The sequence below is a fragment of the Cottoperca gobio genome, chromosome 5, assembly GCF_900634415.1.
Source record: "Cottoperca gobio chromosome 5, fCotGob3.1, whole genome shotgun sequence".
In the NCBI taxonomy this organism is placed as follows: Eukaryota; Metazoa; Chordata; class Actinopteri; order Perciformes; family Bovichtidae; genus Cottoperca; species Cottoperca gobio.
Genome location: NC_041359.1, coordinates 12,959,004 through 12,976,712, shown reverse-complemented (window position 1 = coordinate 12,976,712; position 17,709 = coordinate 12,959,004). Strand labels below are relative to the sequence as shown.

The 17,709-nt window shown below is 39.0% G+C and overlaps 1 protein-coding gene and 1 pseudogene across 3 annotated transcripts in view; both read right to left on the bottom strand.

The window, feature by feature from the left end:
• Positions 1-675: 675 nt before the first annotated feature.
• On the bottom strand, positions 676-5,329 carry LOC115008931 (dual specificity protein phosphatase 7-like; annotated as a pseudogene).
• Positions 5,330-6,995: 1,666 nt separating this feature from the next.
• The window catches only part of poc1a (POC1 centriolar protein A), a 38,318-nt gene continuing 27,604 nt past the window's right edge, over positions 6,996-17,709 (bottom strand). For all 3 annotated transcript variants that reach the window (XM_029432522.1, XM_029432523.1, XM_029432524.1), the window contains exon 11: positions 6,996-8,851. In XM_029432522.1, the coding sequence (XP_029288382.1) occupies positions 8,741-8,851 (111 nt within the window). In that variant the 3' untranslated portion in view covers positions 6,996-8,740. The remainder of the gene's footprint in view (positions 8,852-17,709) is intronic.

The window sequence follows — 17,709 nt, the reverse complement described above, 5'->3', positions numbered from 1 at the left end:
TGTGTGTGTGTGTGTGTGTGTGTGTGTGTGTGTGTGTGTGTGCACGTGTGTCATGGAAGATGATGGGTAGTCTCAAAAAAAAAAATCTCGGAAAGACATCCATCAAACACTAAAATCCCCCTATTTAGCATTCATAATCAGTAAATAAACTATCTAATAAATGTAATACATTTATTAACACTATAATGTAGTTGTACGCAGATATACGTGTTTATTAATGCTTTTGACAACTACTTTAACTCCTCCTGTGGGTTAGAAAGCATTTCACCCATAAGGGGAAGCTGGTCTACAAACAGATAATGTAATAATATAGTAAAACAGTTTCCATAAAAATAAAAATGTCAGCATAAGAGAAGTGATAATTGTTGACAAATACTATAGAAAACAATTCAAATGTCCTTAGAGGAATAAATAAACCTAAGTTTGTGTTTTTCTGCTTTCCTATATTCACTTCATGACCCATCATATTAACCCTCGCGTTGGGAACCATTATGAAACCAGTACAACCTGCTAAACCAATCAATCGAAAAAGGTAATCCAACAAATACCGTATAAACTTTTAGTACTTTGTTCGATATAATTAAGACAAATTCCTCTGCATTCATTGTGATAACTACTTAAAGTGATTTTTATGTAATATTGTGGTAAAAAAAAGAAAAAAGAAAACGGAGACACTTGTTAAAGAAAAAAATATTTCAATATTTATTCGCGGTATAAACATGTCTTGTGTTGTTTCCATATACTGTACAATACATAGGGTCAATCGTATTTCCTTCAGTAGACAGAAAGGTGAAACTGCCCTGGTTAACATGCCCCTTGTTTTTATACACAGACAGATTGCATCTTTTTTAAAAACTGTTTACAGCACAATACAAAACAGCTATTCAACGTGTGTTTGAAGCTGTAACACGATGCAAGATGCATTGTCAAAAAAATCCCTGAAAAATTCCTCACTGAGGTAACATTTTTAAAATCATTCACTATTTCTTTCACGTTGTATTTAGCGCCACCACTTCTCTCTCTTTCTGCTCTCGCTCACTCACGTCTTTCCCTCCTGAGCTCATTCTTACGGAGATGTAGCTACAAGTTTAAGACACAGAAACGGCCGTTCCTGTGATCTGGCAAATTTACAAACAGAGAAAAAGACTTGATTTCTCTTTCATTGTTACAAAGACACAAAAAAACACACAAGAAAGCAGCTTGAAATCAACCATTTTCTATTTAAATAGAAAAGCTCTGTACTGAAATATATTTCAATCCTAGGGTGCGAGTGATCGAGTCGTGTTTCTTATTGTAAGTGGGATATGACTACAGGCGAGAGAAGGCCATTCGAGCATGGTGGTGTTGTTTTCATCTCTGATGCTATAATAGGAGAGGAACTTTTGCATATAAATTCATAACATATATATACTTAGATATATATTCATATTTAAAGGCCACAGGAATAGCATAGAGCACATTTATCAAAACAAGACGGAAAAAGACCTTGTCATCATTTAAGCCGGGTGGTGTAATTGTCTATTGTGAAACATAACTGCCATGCTGAACCACAGCTGTGTTCGTGTGTGTGCATGTGTGTTAGTAAGGGCCTCTTTCAGGTTGGAAATGGGCACGTCGGCCCTACATTTTTGGCACCCCAGGTGAAATCTTATTTCAGTCCACAAGCCATATCGAGCTGAATCTTGTATACTTATAATAGAATAGATAAAGTACAAAAGAAGAAGTTTTAAAAATGTTGAGGTCTTGGATCTACAAAATACTGCAAAAAGTTTTTTAATTTTTTTTTATATATATTGCAGAGTACTAAAGTGGACCTTGTGTGACCCGTTATGGTAAGAAAAAAAGACAGCTCTCTGTCTTTTATTACCATGTTCTGATTCGAATAACAAATAAACAAACGTTTCATGTTTTCTTTGTACACAATGTTTTTCTAAAGTGAGATACAAAGTATTTAACAGTCAGCATTAGAAACAAGTTAGAAAGATTATATAAGGCCAGCTAAAACCAACCCTGTTCAGATTCAACTGCTGTCCCCTCTGAAATCCAGTTCTTTGTTTCTACTCAGACCCTGTCCACATCACCGCTCTGCAACCAAACCTCTGCAGTTTTGTATGAACGATGGGCCTCCTGCAAGAACCACTTGTACAAACAGAGTCATGTGCGAGAACTTGTCAGTTTCTCCTTTTAGTTTTATTAGCGAGGTTTCAACCAACTGCAGATCTTCCTCAGACCACCAGGCCAGAGGAGGACATGTAATGTGTTGAGACGTCACTAATAAAACTAAAAGGAGCTGTGATGACATGATGTCATGAGCGTCTGATTTCATATTAAAACATTCCCACTTTATTTCTGTTATGGTAGACAACCGTCTCCTTTTCATTTTTATTCTCAGTTGCACTTATAAGACTACCGTTATTGCCAAATGTTATGTTGCTGATTCGTTCTGCTATTTACATTTTTGTGAATGAAACTTTCCCACAAATGCAGGCGAACATGTAGTCTTATAAAGCACTTTATAACTTGAGCTTGAAACTGTGTTTGTAGTTACAAGCTGAATCCGACTTTAAACGTTCATTAGAAAAAAGTAAGAGGGATTTAGGATGAGAATACGAAACGTTCTTGCATGACGCCCAGTGTCCCAGTGCTGCAGTGTTGTTCCACCTACATTAAAAGGACAACTACTGCAGCATTTGCACATATATTTGGAGTCTTTATTGTTAAGGTGCTTCTGATGTGGACAGGATCTCAGAAAACTCTTTAACCACATGCCGTGTACCGCTGTGTTCAGCAGCAACAGCAGTTAAAAAAACGGTCCTCATCGTTCATCTTCCCTCCTGGTAAAGCAACATCCAACCCGTGGTTACGTCGACTGTTAGAAAGCACACAGTACGACAGCATGCTCAGGTATACAAAATAATATAGATCTGTTTACTATTATCTCTATAATATATATATATATATATATTTATATCAATGTGTGTTTAATATATCTTTCATATACCCAAGGCTTGAGGGTGAATCAACTCAGACAAACTTTTCTTTGACAAAATGGGTGATCCCTTTGCAGAAAGACCTTTCTTCTGTTTTCTCCAATGCAGTTAAGGGACGTGACGCTATTGAAGTAGTCTGTCTGAAGTAGTGCAGTCTGTAGCTGAGGCCAGTCCCAGTCCACAATACCATAATCCCAACACCGAGACCAGGATACAATCACAGCCCCTTGTCGTAGACTTTTTAAATTCGTATCTGGATCCTAAAAGGGACCTGAGATAGAACGACTCCCTCTCAGCCAAATGAAGTAAGGTAATTTAAGAGTGTTGAGGCACTTCCTTTGCCAAAGGTTTCTAAAATAAGCTGCCCAAAAAGTTGTTCAGAAATGCTAACACTGCCTTAGCATCCCTAAACAACCTCAAAGTACAAACGTCAGAGCAATGAGAAGTTTAATGGTCACACAATATGCTGTGGTGAAATAACAGGAAGTTCAATAGTTTAGTTTCTAACTGAAATGAAACAACTAAATTAAGCAAACCAGCTGGTGGAAATAACTGGTACTTCTTTGTAAGGCAACTGGATGAAAAGTCATACGGGGAAGGAAATACGAACTGGGAGCTTGCAGCTCTACTGTAGTATCTTCACCCATAACCAACCCCCATTCCCTCGTCCTGCCCGCTGCGCTTCTTTGCCCCTAACCCAACCTTCCAACCCCTGAACCTCGTCCTCTGCTCCCTCCCCACTCCACTGTGCAGCTGTCGGGACTTGTCGCAGCCTGGGACTGGCCTCTCCTCTCCTCTCCTCTTCTCTGAATGTCTCTTTATCTGCCTGCTTTCAGCACCGGCTTCAAGTGCCAACAAGTCAATGGCTACACCACTGTGCAAACTGCATTAGGTCATTACAAACCTAAAAGAAAAACGAAACTTATATAAAAAAAAAAAAAGGATTATCACAACAACGTTCCTCTTTGTTGGCGTCGCCACACCCATTCCCCTTCTTTAGTTTTACAATCTCTTAAGCCATTGTTGGATTGGATAGATAAGCTTTCTATGCGTATATATTTATATAAAAGGTATAGATTTGTGCGTAAATGTACACAAAAATATACAAAAATGCATATAGACATACTGAATCTGTTAAGGACTGCCCATACATTTTCTGCTATGTACGTTAACATACATACAGTACAAACGTACATACTTTGTTTATGTGTGTGTGCATGTGTGTGTTAATTCCTTGGTTTGTAAAACAGTAGAGTGAGATTTCCTACAAGTAAATCCCAGATTCTCCACTTGGCACCAGTCAGCTCGGCTCGAGAGCCGAGACAGAAAGACAGAGAGCATGTTGTTGTCTCATAAGTCGAGCGCTGTAGATTTTTCCTATCTTTGTATGAAGCTGTCTGTCCGGCCGCGTCCTTCGCTCCGTTTCTCAGTCAGTTAAGTTTCCTCGGTTCTTCGTGACGAGACAAGTTGACCGGGACTCTTCCTCCCTTGATTTCAATCAACTCCTGAAGAAGATGCCATCGTAAACCCAGCTGTCAGTTACCTCTCTGGGTTAAAAAACAACCCGGTCCCCTTTTTTAACGTGGCATCTGTGACCTCCCCTGCTCCGCCGACATTCAATAAAACTGGCTGCTCCCTCCATTGCAGCTGCTTGTTACCATGGTAACAACACCACCTTTAACCCGCCCAAGAAAGGGACAGTCCCCCGTCTGATCTTCATGTGGACTCCAGCGTGTCCAGTTGAAACACATTGTGATTGGTCGGGGTGGTGAAGAAGAGCTGGTCGTGCGTCGGGGAGGTCGAGTGGTTATCGCAGGGGCTGTTGAGGCCCAGCGTCCGCTCAAAGTCCAGGAGTTGGCCCATGAAGTTGAAGTTCGGGGAAATGTTCGACTTTTTACGCTTGACGAAGTCGTACGCGTCGTTGAGCTGACAGGTTGAGCTTCTGCATCAGGTAGGCCACCGTGACGGTCACGGAGCGGCTGATCCCGGCCAGACAGTGCACCAGGATGCCGCACTTCTTTGAGCGTGCCTCGTCTGCGGAGGAGAGGGAAAAGCGTGAAGGATTAGATTACTAATAAAAACTCTAAAACACGCACTCAGGCAAGCAGTGGCAGAAACCACAGCGCACCAGGAAAAACATATCCAGATGTTCTCCTCATAGGATCACCAACCCCCACACACACTTACTTGTGGGCCACACATGGACTACATATTACAGAGGCATGCCTCCAACTTTTCTTTTCTTCTTTCTTTTCCATGTGCGCACACACACACACACACACACACACACACACATTTGTACAGCTATACTTGCGAGGACCCTCTTTGACATAACGCATTCCCTATAGCACTAACCTCACCCATCACAAGTCCCTAACCTTAACCGTGAGTAGGTTGCTTTGGGGGGGGGGGGGGGGGGGGGGGGGTACGAAATACGATCCAGGAAGTCCACTTTGAGTAACAGATCCATTAGTGTGAATGCTTATCAGATGTTAAAACACTGCAGTGTTGAATTTGGCAGCTATTTTAGATTTAGTCTTTAGACGAAAATGCTTATTATGTTTAATCACATTTTTATCCTTCATAGTTTTAGTCTAGAACTTAATTTGTCAGCTAGTTTTTTATTTAGTCTTAGTCATGCGTCATTCAGAGGCCTCAGCATAAACTAGTACTGCAGCTAAAACCTATTACGATTAATCTTCCAGTTGTTTACTTGATTAATAGTTTGGCCGATAAAATGGCAGAAAATAGTGACACATTACGCCTCCTCTCAGAGTCCATGGTGACATCTTCAAATGTCTTGTTTCACCAAAAAGAAAAGTCAAAGATATTCAGTTCACAATGACATAAAACAGAGAACCCAAAGAGCAGTTGGTGTTTCCACTTGAACAAAGTACTACTAAACATTTCTATGGATTATAGTTCTAATTTTCTGTCGATTGCCTTATTGATTAATCGTTTAACTCGAACTCAACTCCAGAGGATTAAAACTGAACAAGGTACACACACACACACACACACACACACACACACACAACTTGCAGTTATTGAACCCACTCTTTCAGCCCCTCCTCTCCTCCACTAGAGCTCCTGGCAGGCTGTCTGGTTGAGGCCCATAGTGAAGGGAGCCGTTTTCTCTGGCATGAGTGTGTGTGTGTGTGTGTGTGTGTGTGTGTGTGTGTGTGTGTGTGTGTGTGTGTGTGTGTGTGTGTGTCCTAGGGCCCCAGACAGGAAGGAAGAGAGTGGGCCCGGCAGCACAGCTCCAGAATTCCGGTTTTGTTTTTCTTCTTTTTCCATCAGTGCAGAGCCTGAGTCGGGTCTTAAAGAAACAGTCATTAATATTTTCAGCTTGTAATGACGCCACACTGTTCTCTAAGACCTCCACAATGGGACTTGGTATGATTCATTGCATTATTATATGTTATTATTATAATATTATTAAACATATTACCATTTTGTTAAATATAAAAGTCAAATGAATGAATAGGTCTTTTATGGCTCTAATGAATCTGTACCTCGAGAAAGCACAGCGTGCGTCTGAGCATGGCGTCAGGCTTATTTTCATTGAAGCTTCTAAAAATAAAAGTACTGACAAGCATCAGTGGTCAGGTTACGTAAATTACACGGGGGGTGAAACATAAGGATTTTGGACACAAGCAGGGCAGGCGTATTTAGCTGCTGCACCCATGTTTTTGTAATAAATCAACACTCAAAATCTGGCTAAGACAGGGTTGAAAAGCGAGGGATGGATGACAGTTCACGGCCCATGAGCTTAACATCTCTGCTGAGGACAATAAAGACAGAAAATTCATGGTTTCTCGGGTAACGGCTCGGGCTCTGTGGACCAATCAGAGCAGGAAACAGTCTCTTAAAAAGTAACCCAGTGACATCATTGATTTGGCAACGATTATGAAAACAAACTCTCTTTCACTCGTTACACAAACAGAGCTCAGTGTTGTGAAAGAGCAACCGGGATCCTCTTATCAACTAATTTCAAGTCAGAGATAAGAGTGAAAAACATTTATTAAGAAGGTACACAATAAGTTACTCTCGTTGTATAAAATCTAAAGACACAGGATATAAAGGGACGGAACAAGAAGCTTATCTATCAAACTGCAGTAATTACAATCAGCCTTTGAAAAACCGAACAGCACCATCAGTGTAACTTTAAGAACAGGACTGCTGTTATTTTACATTTTGTTTTATTGTCAACAATCCAGTAATAAGACCAAAACCAACAATGTGTTAGCAGATCTCTCAATACTCTTTCCTGTCCTACCCTGTCTGTGGCTCTGAGCCATAAGACAGGTTCCCAGTGTGAATCTTTAAAAGCAAACGTTACTCAAAACGAATAAAATAGAGTTGAAAGATATTAAATATTTCTAAAATATTAGAAACTGCTTCACTAGTGAGTATTAACTAAGATGTGACCAGTGCTCTGTATATCTCACAGCATGCAACTTGTTTAATAAATACATTTTAAGTAAGGTAGCATGAAACCAAGGATTCTGCAACTGATGGCGGAAACACAACATTTTTATAAAGACACACACAAAGAAGCTCTATTCATTGTGTATTAGGTACGTTATGGCCGATACACAATCTGCTTAACAAGGTCTTTTTGCGCAGATACCAATTAAGGCTATACAATTGGGGCATCCCTAGTATTAAGGTAAGGAAGAAAGTGTATGTGGGATGGACTAAAATGCCTGCGTTCATTGTAATGAAGGAATATGTCACCCAGTGCAACTGTGCACTGATTCCAACAGTATTTGGACAACAATGGAGGTCTATGGCCCAGAAGAATAAACTATTCCAGGCTTTAGCTACACAGACAATGTGTGTGTTATAAGAATCAATTCATTGTTGGTTTTTGGTCTTTTAATAGAATTTGTTGAAAATAGTAGAAAATATAGAATATCATCACACTTATGCTTTTAAAACGGTTACAAACTTGCCAATCTGGACACAGTTTCTTCATTTGAGACACAATAAAGACACTGTGTTGACTCTGCAGTAACTGTTTAGTTAGCTGATTTAAAATCAGTGCTTCCACCAATGATGGCAGGTGAATCATGACGCATCTGTGGACAACTAACTGTGAATTTTGATAACTTTAAAAATGATTGAATTCTTGTTTTGGCCTGAGTACAACTAAAACAATAAGTATGCATTATGGACATGTTGGTTGTATAAACTGTATTTGTGTTTTTTGATAAATAAAAAAAAAGGAGAATTTTATCCTGATGCCATTTCTGCATGAGTCTGCACCCCACATGCACAAATAGAATTAAAAATGCCCACACGTGTAGTGCAAAGGCAAGTATGAAAGTCTCTTGCATGTGTCTACACTTTTGTACAGGCTACCCCACACACACACACACACACACACACACACACACACACACACACACACACACACACACACACACACACACACACACACACACACACGTCAGCAGAAAAGGGACTGCTCTCTCAGCACTCTTGTAGAAGAACAACTTCTCTAATATCCAACTCCTTCACTTTAGATATGTCTTTGTAAAATAACCAGACACAGTACATTAGCAGTAAGGCGCAGTGTGCATTTGGAGCCCAGTCAGGGAAACGGTTCAGGACTGTGTGCAAGATCGCACTTTTTAAGTGAGATCTAACAACAACGAGTACTTTATACGTGTTTCCGTTAATGGTGTTGGTGTGACCTCATTTCCCTCACACCACAGCTCAACATCTCTCTGGTGCCGCCATCTTTAGGCCTCGTCTCGTCTCTGGAGATGTAGACCGATCTCCATCTGGTTCTCCAAACACTCCTTGAGCTTGTCCTCTGTCAGCGTCAGCCGCTGCTCCAAGATCGAAACCGTCTGGATGGAGTTACAAGACAAAGAAAGAAAAAAGAGGGAAGGAAGGAGATGGATAAGAGAGAAAGAGCATGTCAGAGAGGGCTGTATAGCATCAGCCTGACAGTAATAACTATATAATGGCTGCGTTTGTGTGTGCGTGAAAGAAGCAGTTCTGTGTGTGTTTGAGACAGATGTTGTGCGTGCAAGACAATCCAGCTGATTATCGTAGAGAGATCTGCTGCTTGAGTCGAAAACACCGGAGTTTCTGTGTCTGGCACGCACTCTCTCTTGTTCTCCCTCTCACACAGTTGCATAAACACACTTACGCACACAGAGAATACAAGAAGGTCGCTATCCGAAACAGCGTGTGTGGGTAGTGAGATCACAGTGCGACATACTTTTCCTCTCAGCATCCTCCAACAGTGACAGTATTTGTTGTGCTTGTACACTTGTGTCGCCTGAGCCTGTTCATCAGAGGAGCTTCCAGGTTTTATCTGAACGAACCGATTACTGAGGATAGAGCTGGCTTTTCTATCGAACTGAGATAATAATACAATTCTTCAATCTTTATAGTGGCTTACAGTTAGTTTACTTTATTGCTTAAACGCACAATATTCTATTTTCTACCACTAGGGGTCTCTCAACCAAAACAATAACAAAAGACGGAGTTTGGTGGTTTCGTAGCGTGGGACCCTTTGAGTTCGTCATCGCAGTCAGCTTCTCCTCATTGTTCATCGTTTAGAACAGGGGTGTCAAACATGCGGCCCGGGGGCCACAACCGGCCCGCGGGATGACTGCAAAGTGTAAATATTATTTGTTTTGATCATAAAGTAAAATACTGTTCCAGATACCTGTGACAAAACTGTGTGTGCCTTTGTAGATACACTGTGATCTGTAAGTTGTAACGCACATGTGTAAATGATAAACTGAGGCATAATATTGTTGAAATTGCAACTTTTTTTCTTAAGAAATTTCAGGTTGTAAAAAGATAGCTCATTACATTTGAACATTTTCAGTATGTCCTTGTACTTCTTTGCACTAAAACAAAGGGAAACATTTGGAGTTGTCGTTATTTATAGGTTATTATGTTATGATTTTATTGGTCCGGCCCACTTGAAAATTTGAAATTGTGCTGCATGTGGCCCCTGAACTAAAATGAGTTTGACACCCCTGGTGTACCGGGAGCCGAATTATCCCCTCCTCTCCAAAACAAATGGAGCCGGTGATTCAAACTGATAAAACGCTGAATAAAGGAGTTTCAAATTTAAAAATCAATGCTTTGCCGATGATGTTCGGCTGCCGCGAACGTTTGCTCAGCTGTATTCTCTGATAATTTAAGATCTTGACATAAAATCCATCATCTGGTTAAAATATGAAGTTGAAAACGAGCAAGATCTAAAAAGTAAAAATGTGTCTTAAACTGAATAAAAAGGCAATTTATGACATTTAGGATAACGCAAGCACTCAACTCAACAACATATATAACATAGTACATACGTACTACATGTATACTTGTTTTTAGACATTTTAATGCAGAAATGTTGCAGAAATGTTGCAGAATATTAAATATATATATATATATATATATATATATATATATATATATATATATATATATATATATATATATATATATAATATAATATATAATAATAATAATAATAATAATAAAACATATTTCTAATATGTTTGAAGAATATAAACCCAGTAACTCCCTCCACTATAAAAATATAGAAGTTGAGAAAACTAAAGAAATAAGGCAGCTACAACTTTAAGAAGTTATACTGTTTGTTAAATCAAACTTCAAACGGCTACTTCTGTCCACTAATATTTTGTTTAGGTCATTTTATTTTTTAAAGAAAACAATCTGAGTAAATAATGTTACGCAAACCACTGTTTAGTTTATATCTGGGTGATAAACGCACTTTCAGATTAAATAAATGTAAAACATTATTTGCCTTTGACTTATCTATTTCCTCAAACTGTATTAGTCTATTAGAAGTCAATGCCTAATTATGTTTTGTCGATTTACTTTATTTCATTTTAATTCTACGTTTATTGCTCTTTAGTTTTTATTTAAAGCACTTTAAATGTCCTCTTTGTTCGAAAGGTGCTAGAAAAACAAACTCGACTTGGCTTCCAATTATAACACAAGGACAAAGTGTTAATTAATACTTATTTTGCGTTTTACTCTTTTATTAAAATCTTATCATTAAAGATCTGCAAGGTGACTAAAAAGTAAAACATGAATAAGAGTTGTGCTCATCCAAACAACAGTAATTTGCATGAATCTTCTTCTGGAAATAATAAAGTGGCGACAGTTCCCTCTGAATCGCTGACCTAATTGTTTACTCCACTATTGTTGCCTGGTGACAAACACAATCCCAGCTAGTAAGCAGTTTTGGGTAGTCATGCTTAGCAACATAAATTTGGCTTTGAGAAGGAACAATCCAACAGTAAACATGTCTTCTCCTCGACAGACGAGCTTCTCTAGATTTGGACCAGCGAGTGAAAGATATGTCAACATGTCTCGACTTGTAATTTTATGTACCACTTTGTGCCAGAGAGAGCAATTTCTAAAATTGCTAGAAAGCAGCGCAGAGATGAGTCTATATCAAATTAAACCAGCTGTGTGTGAGACATCGGATAAAGAGATGAACATGAAAAATCAAACTTATTTAGATGACGTTAAAAATGCTTTGTTTCATTGAGAAATAACCTGATGCTGGGTTTGATTCATTAAAACCGTACAGCGGGTAACTCAAAACTATTATAAGTTACGCAACTCAAAAGCAGGGTCTAAATAATAGGATCGTGACAGCACAAGTTCTCCTTATCTTCTGTTCCAGGATCCTTTAATGGTCACTTCATATAATCAAGGCAATTCTTCTTATTCGAAAACTAGTCATTGGATTTCTAAAGACTACTTGATTATAGCTTTATTTCTCCAGTATAGTTCTCCCTCCACAGATTAACCCCATATCGCAAATACCTCTTAAAATCTGATGAAAATCAAAGCATTTGTATATGATGTAATGCCAAAAGAAATATATATATATATATATATATATATATATATATATATATATATATATATATATATATATATATATATATATATATATATATATATGTATATTTTGTCCATGCATACCTCTGAATAGTTAAATAATTGACGTCAGGCTCGCAGCCCGAGAACCTTATATTCCTTTGACTTCAATTTGAAAAGATTGAGAGCAAGAAATTATGAGAATAAATACAAAAGGGGACAAAAATTAAAAACAAGAAATCCAGAGACGGATTAAAGAAAGAGGATCGAACATACGCTCAATGCTCAGATTAAATATCTACTCAGTCATGTTACTGTTTTAATCTGATTATGTCAACCAAATTAACATCGTAACCATAATCAGATAATAATCATAAATGTACAGTGCAGGTGTAATGTGTTGGTGGACCAAAGTCATCAATGCCAAAAACACTAAAACATTATTTAGTTTTCTTTCATCTTATTGTGTGATGATTACTGACAGTTATTGGAAAGCTAAAGTCGGGAAGTCACGTCTGGCCTGGCCTCTGTTCCACGAGCTTCTGCAACTAAATATAATCTCATATTGAGCATTTCTTTCTGAAAAAATGAGGCATGTTCCTCAGACAAATCTGCATCCTCTATCTCATCTCTATATCAGATTGAAGTCTCTGTGATTTTAACAAAGTTAAATAACGATTACTTTGTGAGCACAGAACAGAACTTCAGCTCCAATAAAATATTTTAAGCGCGGTTGCTTTCGTCATTGTAATTTATTTAGTCCATATCCATAAAAGCTCTCTTTCGAAAGGCATTTTTCTAATTTTCTTTAGCTGTAATCTCTGGAAAACGTTTCCTTCTCCTCTGTCCTGCTGTTGTTACAGACATGCATGAGCAAGCCGCCACTGCTTCAGTTGCACTAACTTGCCTCTTCAGTCGAGCAGTTATGTTTAACCCACCAAAAGTTTCACGGCTATATTTGTTAGTTAATGCCGTTATTAAGATTTTGAAGATTTGAATGAGATTTCTTATTCCTGTAAACAGGACCTGCAGGTTTGGCTTCACAATAACATATTTGAACATGTCAGTCATGAGATGCAGTAGCACCCTGTGTCTCTTTCCTCCTCCTCTCACTCGCTCTTCTTTTTCATACCAGGAATTAATCGGCTGTCAAGGTGTCTGTAATTACAGTGGAAGCACTTCAGAGGTTGGCCTGTACATGTCCACACACACACACACACACACACACACACACACACACACACACACACACACACACACACACACACACACACACACACGTAATGATGAAGGTATAGAGAGAGATCGTTAAATACACTTAGATCATCTCATACTCCGCACACACCAATGAGTTCAACATGTGTGGGTGAGTGGTGTTTTCTTTTGGGTCATCAAACTAGATAACATCTCCTGTTATTTCACGCATCATGGGAGAGAAGAGGCTTGTGTTTCCTCTTTTTCTCTCTATCTCTCTCTGCCTGTCTTCGTTTTCTAGATCAATACCGCCCTGTTTATCTTCCCAACCTGATATGGCTACCCAGTCCTCAGCCCAGCCAGCTATGGATGTTCGTGTGTGTGTGTATGTGTATGTGTGTGTGTGTGTGTGTGTGTGTGATTCCACACGTGTCCCCAGGCAGCTGCAACATTATATGGGCATATAGTTTTCATCTGGAGTAGAAACCAAATCTTTATGCTCCTAAAAATAGAGCAAGCTGTTTTTCTTTTCTCTCCAGAACACATTATACTCTCCATCGCCCCGAGCATTACTGGCCTCTGTTACAAAGTCTCATAGCTTTGGTATGACCCGCACTACAATAGTCTGAAAGTCAAAGAAAGTCAAACTTGTGCTGGTGTAAGGTGGCAAAGTCAGTTCTTTTTCTCTAGATGTAGCTACCTGATCTGCTTTGTTAAATATGCCACTACTAAAGGGAGTTATAGAAATACAAAAAGGAGAGTGAATAAGTCACTGAGCAATATTAGCAAACCGTAGGTGTGTAGAACAAGCATCAATAACCAGATTAAAATACATTGCTTTGGCAGAAAGCCAATAAAAACAGTCATTAGTTACAAGCCTCAGCCGCGTGTTAACGTCTTTAAGTTAACCATAACATGCTCACAGGCAAACCTTCAGGTTGAATTTAACCTCTCCTGAAAATTACAAAATGTAAAGCAGAATTTTTTGCATTTTCTCTCAACGTCGCACCGCATTACATAACATAAGAGAGTTGTTGTCCCCAACTCTGCCGCAATGTGCTCAAGTGAGTTTGAGCCGTTTTAAATCTTTTTTTCTGTTTGTGTAGAAAATAATCCAAAGAGGTTTGTATTGTTACCAGCTATAAAAGGACAGACAAGAGGCCTTTTCCCAGACTGATTTCAGACTTTCAGTATGTATAATAAAAGTGCCTTGTTTGTATATTCATTTACCATAATTCTCAGAATGGAGAATTCTTTCTTTTTTCTTTAGAGTAAATTTACTTTCTTGGGTGCAATTTTATTGCCATGTTTAATTCTCCCAAAACACCACGACAAACATACAAATCAGAGACTGCTTCCAATTCCTCAGAATTTCAAACACTGTGTTGAAAACTTTGCAATTCTTCAAAGGACGTTTGCTTAGCGAGCGGTTAAGTGGTTTCTAAAAGTCCGGAACCTACACTTAAACGGTTTTAATCTTTTCTGAGGAACAGGAGCACGTTTCTTTCATTTTCTCCTAATGTTCCTTGCAGCTCTACATATAGCTTTGTAAACAGACAGTGGAGTGGTCCACATCTATGTATATCTATTCTGGCGCACACAAAGGTTAAGCAGAAAAATGCTGAATTGTGGGGCTGGCTGGCTATTCTGGTAGTTTGGAGGAATTACAGAGCAAAACACATGTAGGTTCAGTGAGGAAGTGTTAATAAAATACTTTCTGTTTCTTCCCCCTTGAGCAGCATCGCAGAGAGAGTTCACAAAACCTTCTCACCTACTGTCTCTTGGTCTGTTGAGAAAGAGAGAACGAGAGGGCGCCACTGCACTTGACTTGGTAAATGAAATTGAGAGAGAGCAAATCTTCATTCAAGATTCTTCGTAATTAAGAGGGAGAGTGTGAAAGAAGGGGGATACGTGCGGGTACTGCAGGCTTAGGGACAGAGGACATGTAAGAGCGATGACTTATCAAACAGAGGGAGAGGAAAGAGAAAGGGGTACGGGGGGGGGGGGGGCAGACAAGTGAAAAGCAGCTAACACAGCAAACTGTGGCTTTAGAAGCTTCAGCCTAACGTTGAATAATTAATCATTTTCCTTCTCAGCCTCTTCGACTATTAGAGTTACAAAGAGCTGTAAAAGTAAAATAATGCTGGGAAAAGACTCGTAAGAGGAGCTGGAGTATAGTGCAGAAATAAATAATGTCGCTTTGTCAGCCTAATCTTCAGAGGACGGGGGGGGGAGGGGATTTAAATCTCTTTGTTGAACAGTTGAACAGATAATGTTGAACAATTATTTCTAATTGTTCATTTCTACTTACACCTTGTTGGGCTTTGTAAAACCGTGCGAGTGCATTTTGGAGGTAAAACGAAACTGGGTTTAGCTTGTCTCGGAAATACTTATACTGAGCGGCATTTAACATGCCTCGTATGCATAGGCTGTAATTTTCGGGAATTGATAGTCTCATGGGTTTCACGTTGCTTTGAAAAGTAAATCAAGCACACTGCAAAATATTGTAATCTATATTAAGCAAATCTGACTTTTGTTTTGAGAGGAGTTTGTGCTTCACAAAGATGTTTCCTGGATTTTATACATTATTAAGTTCCAGTGGTCAGTTCTTCACAACGTAATGCAGATCACATATAACTACGCTGTGAACTCACTTTTTCAAAACTCTCACCAACAAGCCGTGTACAAAACAACCGGCGAGGTGCAAGTCAGTGATCCGCCAGGGTTGACCTCTGTATGGGTGAAAAAGCCTAAATCTAAGCCTGTACCAGCCGTGATAATTGTTGAATCTTTAAGAAAAGTTATGCAGGATTTGATATTCTTTAGTTTCCCCTTTAACACCAAGGTAGGAAATCAAATGTGCAAAAATGACGTTTACAACATTATTAACCAAAGCTCATTTGTGTGTATCCTTGAGGTCTAACCAATGTATTAAATGCATTTTCTTCCTCATAAAACATTTGCAAAGACAAGTGTTAAACGAAGTAAAGTGCTTCCTTTAACACTTTACGGCCGTTGTGGCTGGTGTGGTCCAACAGCAAGATGGTTTTTCTCTCTGATTTGATATTTTTATTGTTGTTATTTGTCTTTTTTGTTGTATCAGTTTCTTAATCAGTTGTTCACACAAGTGTCTTTGGTGCAACAGCTCGGTAAAAAAAAACACAGCACAAGCCGTATAAGGTGTAACGACAAAGTCCCATACAGGACTGACACGACTGGAAATCACTACAAAGCCACATGGGAAGAACAAGGCTTTTTCAACGACATTTGCATTTATATAATATATAAAGAATACTCTACAGAAACCACAGTATGATTTCCTACCAGTCATCTCAAGTCTATTGTCCTAATCTAAAAGAGAAGAATGAAACCAAACGAAAAAAGAGCAGAAGGACAAAACCAGATACAGAGGATCCATCTGGTATCAGGGTTGGGGTACAGTGGGCTTGACAGGAAGAGGTTGGCATGCTTGACTACAGATTGAAAGAAGGAAGAAAAAAAGAAGCCAGAAAATCACAAATACAAGAAGTGTTTCTGCGCCTCAGTGTGGCCATTAAGAATTTATACTCAGTCACTATCAGTGACTGAGGCAGAGTGCTGCCAGCACTCATGTATGAATGATGCATTTTCTCTCAGGGCAAGTTCACAACCTCCAGCTAAAATCCTACACAAGCACACGCACACGCACACGCACACACACACACACACACACACACACACACGCTTATACATTTTGAAGGAAGAAATAGCACATTATGTCTCATATGTAGAGACTATAGAACATCCTCAAATCAATAGAAAATGAGTTTTTGGTATTAGATTTCAACTGGTGATTTCTTCAACAAGCTCCAACTAAATACTAATACTATTAGAAAATGTGCAGCAATTACAGGATAATGGTAGAAAATGTAAATCAATTATTTTAATCAAGAACTCCCCAGCCTGTAGTGCATTTGGATCGGCATAATAAATAATGTGATCATAACAGGAATGCGAGAATGAGCTTAAAACAAAAAGGTTGGCTCGGTAGGTTATGGCTTCTAATCATCTGCAGAAAGTGGTCCGTCGTAGTACCTCAACACTGAGAGGAAAACAGCAAAGTAGATGCATAGAAGAAGAAAAAGATAGGTGTTGAGAACAATGAGGTGTGGTTTGGCTACAGCCTTTGGCTTTGCCAGGGAGCTGGGTCGGTTAAGGCCCTGTCACACAGATCCGTGTGGCAGAAACGTATGCTGGCACATATAAGAATTAGCTTATACAACGTATATGAACGTATACAGAGCCTATTGATGGCGCATCACGTACTTATACAAAACGTATTTGACGAATGCCCAACAGGTGCATAATGCATTCCTAACATATTCCTTCGCCGTAGACCTTCGGATCCTAACTAGTTGCTGTTCTGTATCATTTTTAGTCTTGAAGGCTCTGGTTGTGTCTGGCTGCAGCAGGACAGTTTTTAGGATTTAGATCTAAATAATATCAGTCAAAGTTTCAGTCAAATATCTCTGCTAGCATCATGGTACCAATGTCTCGTACTTGTACAGGCTAGACGAAAGGAAATGTTTTGGAAAACAGTGAGACAAAAAAAAAAAAAAGATTATGTAAGGAAAATGATTGTACAAAAATAATTAAA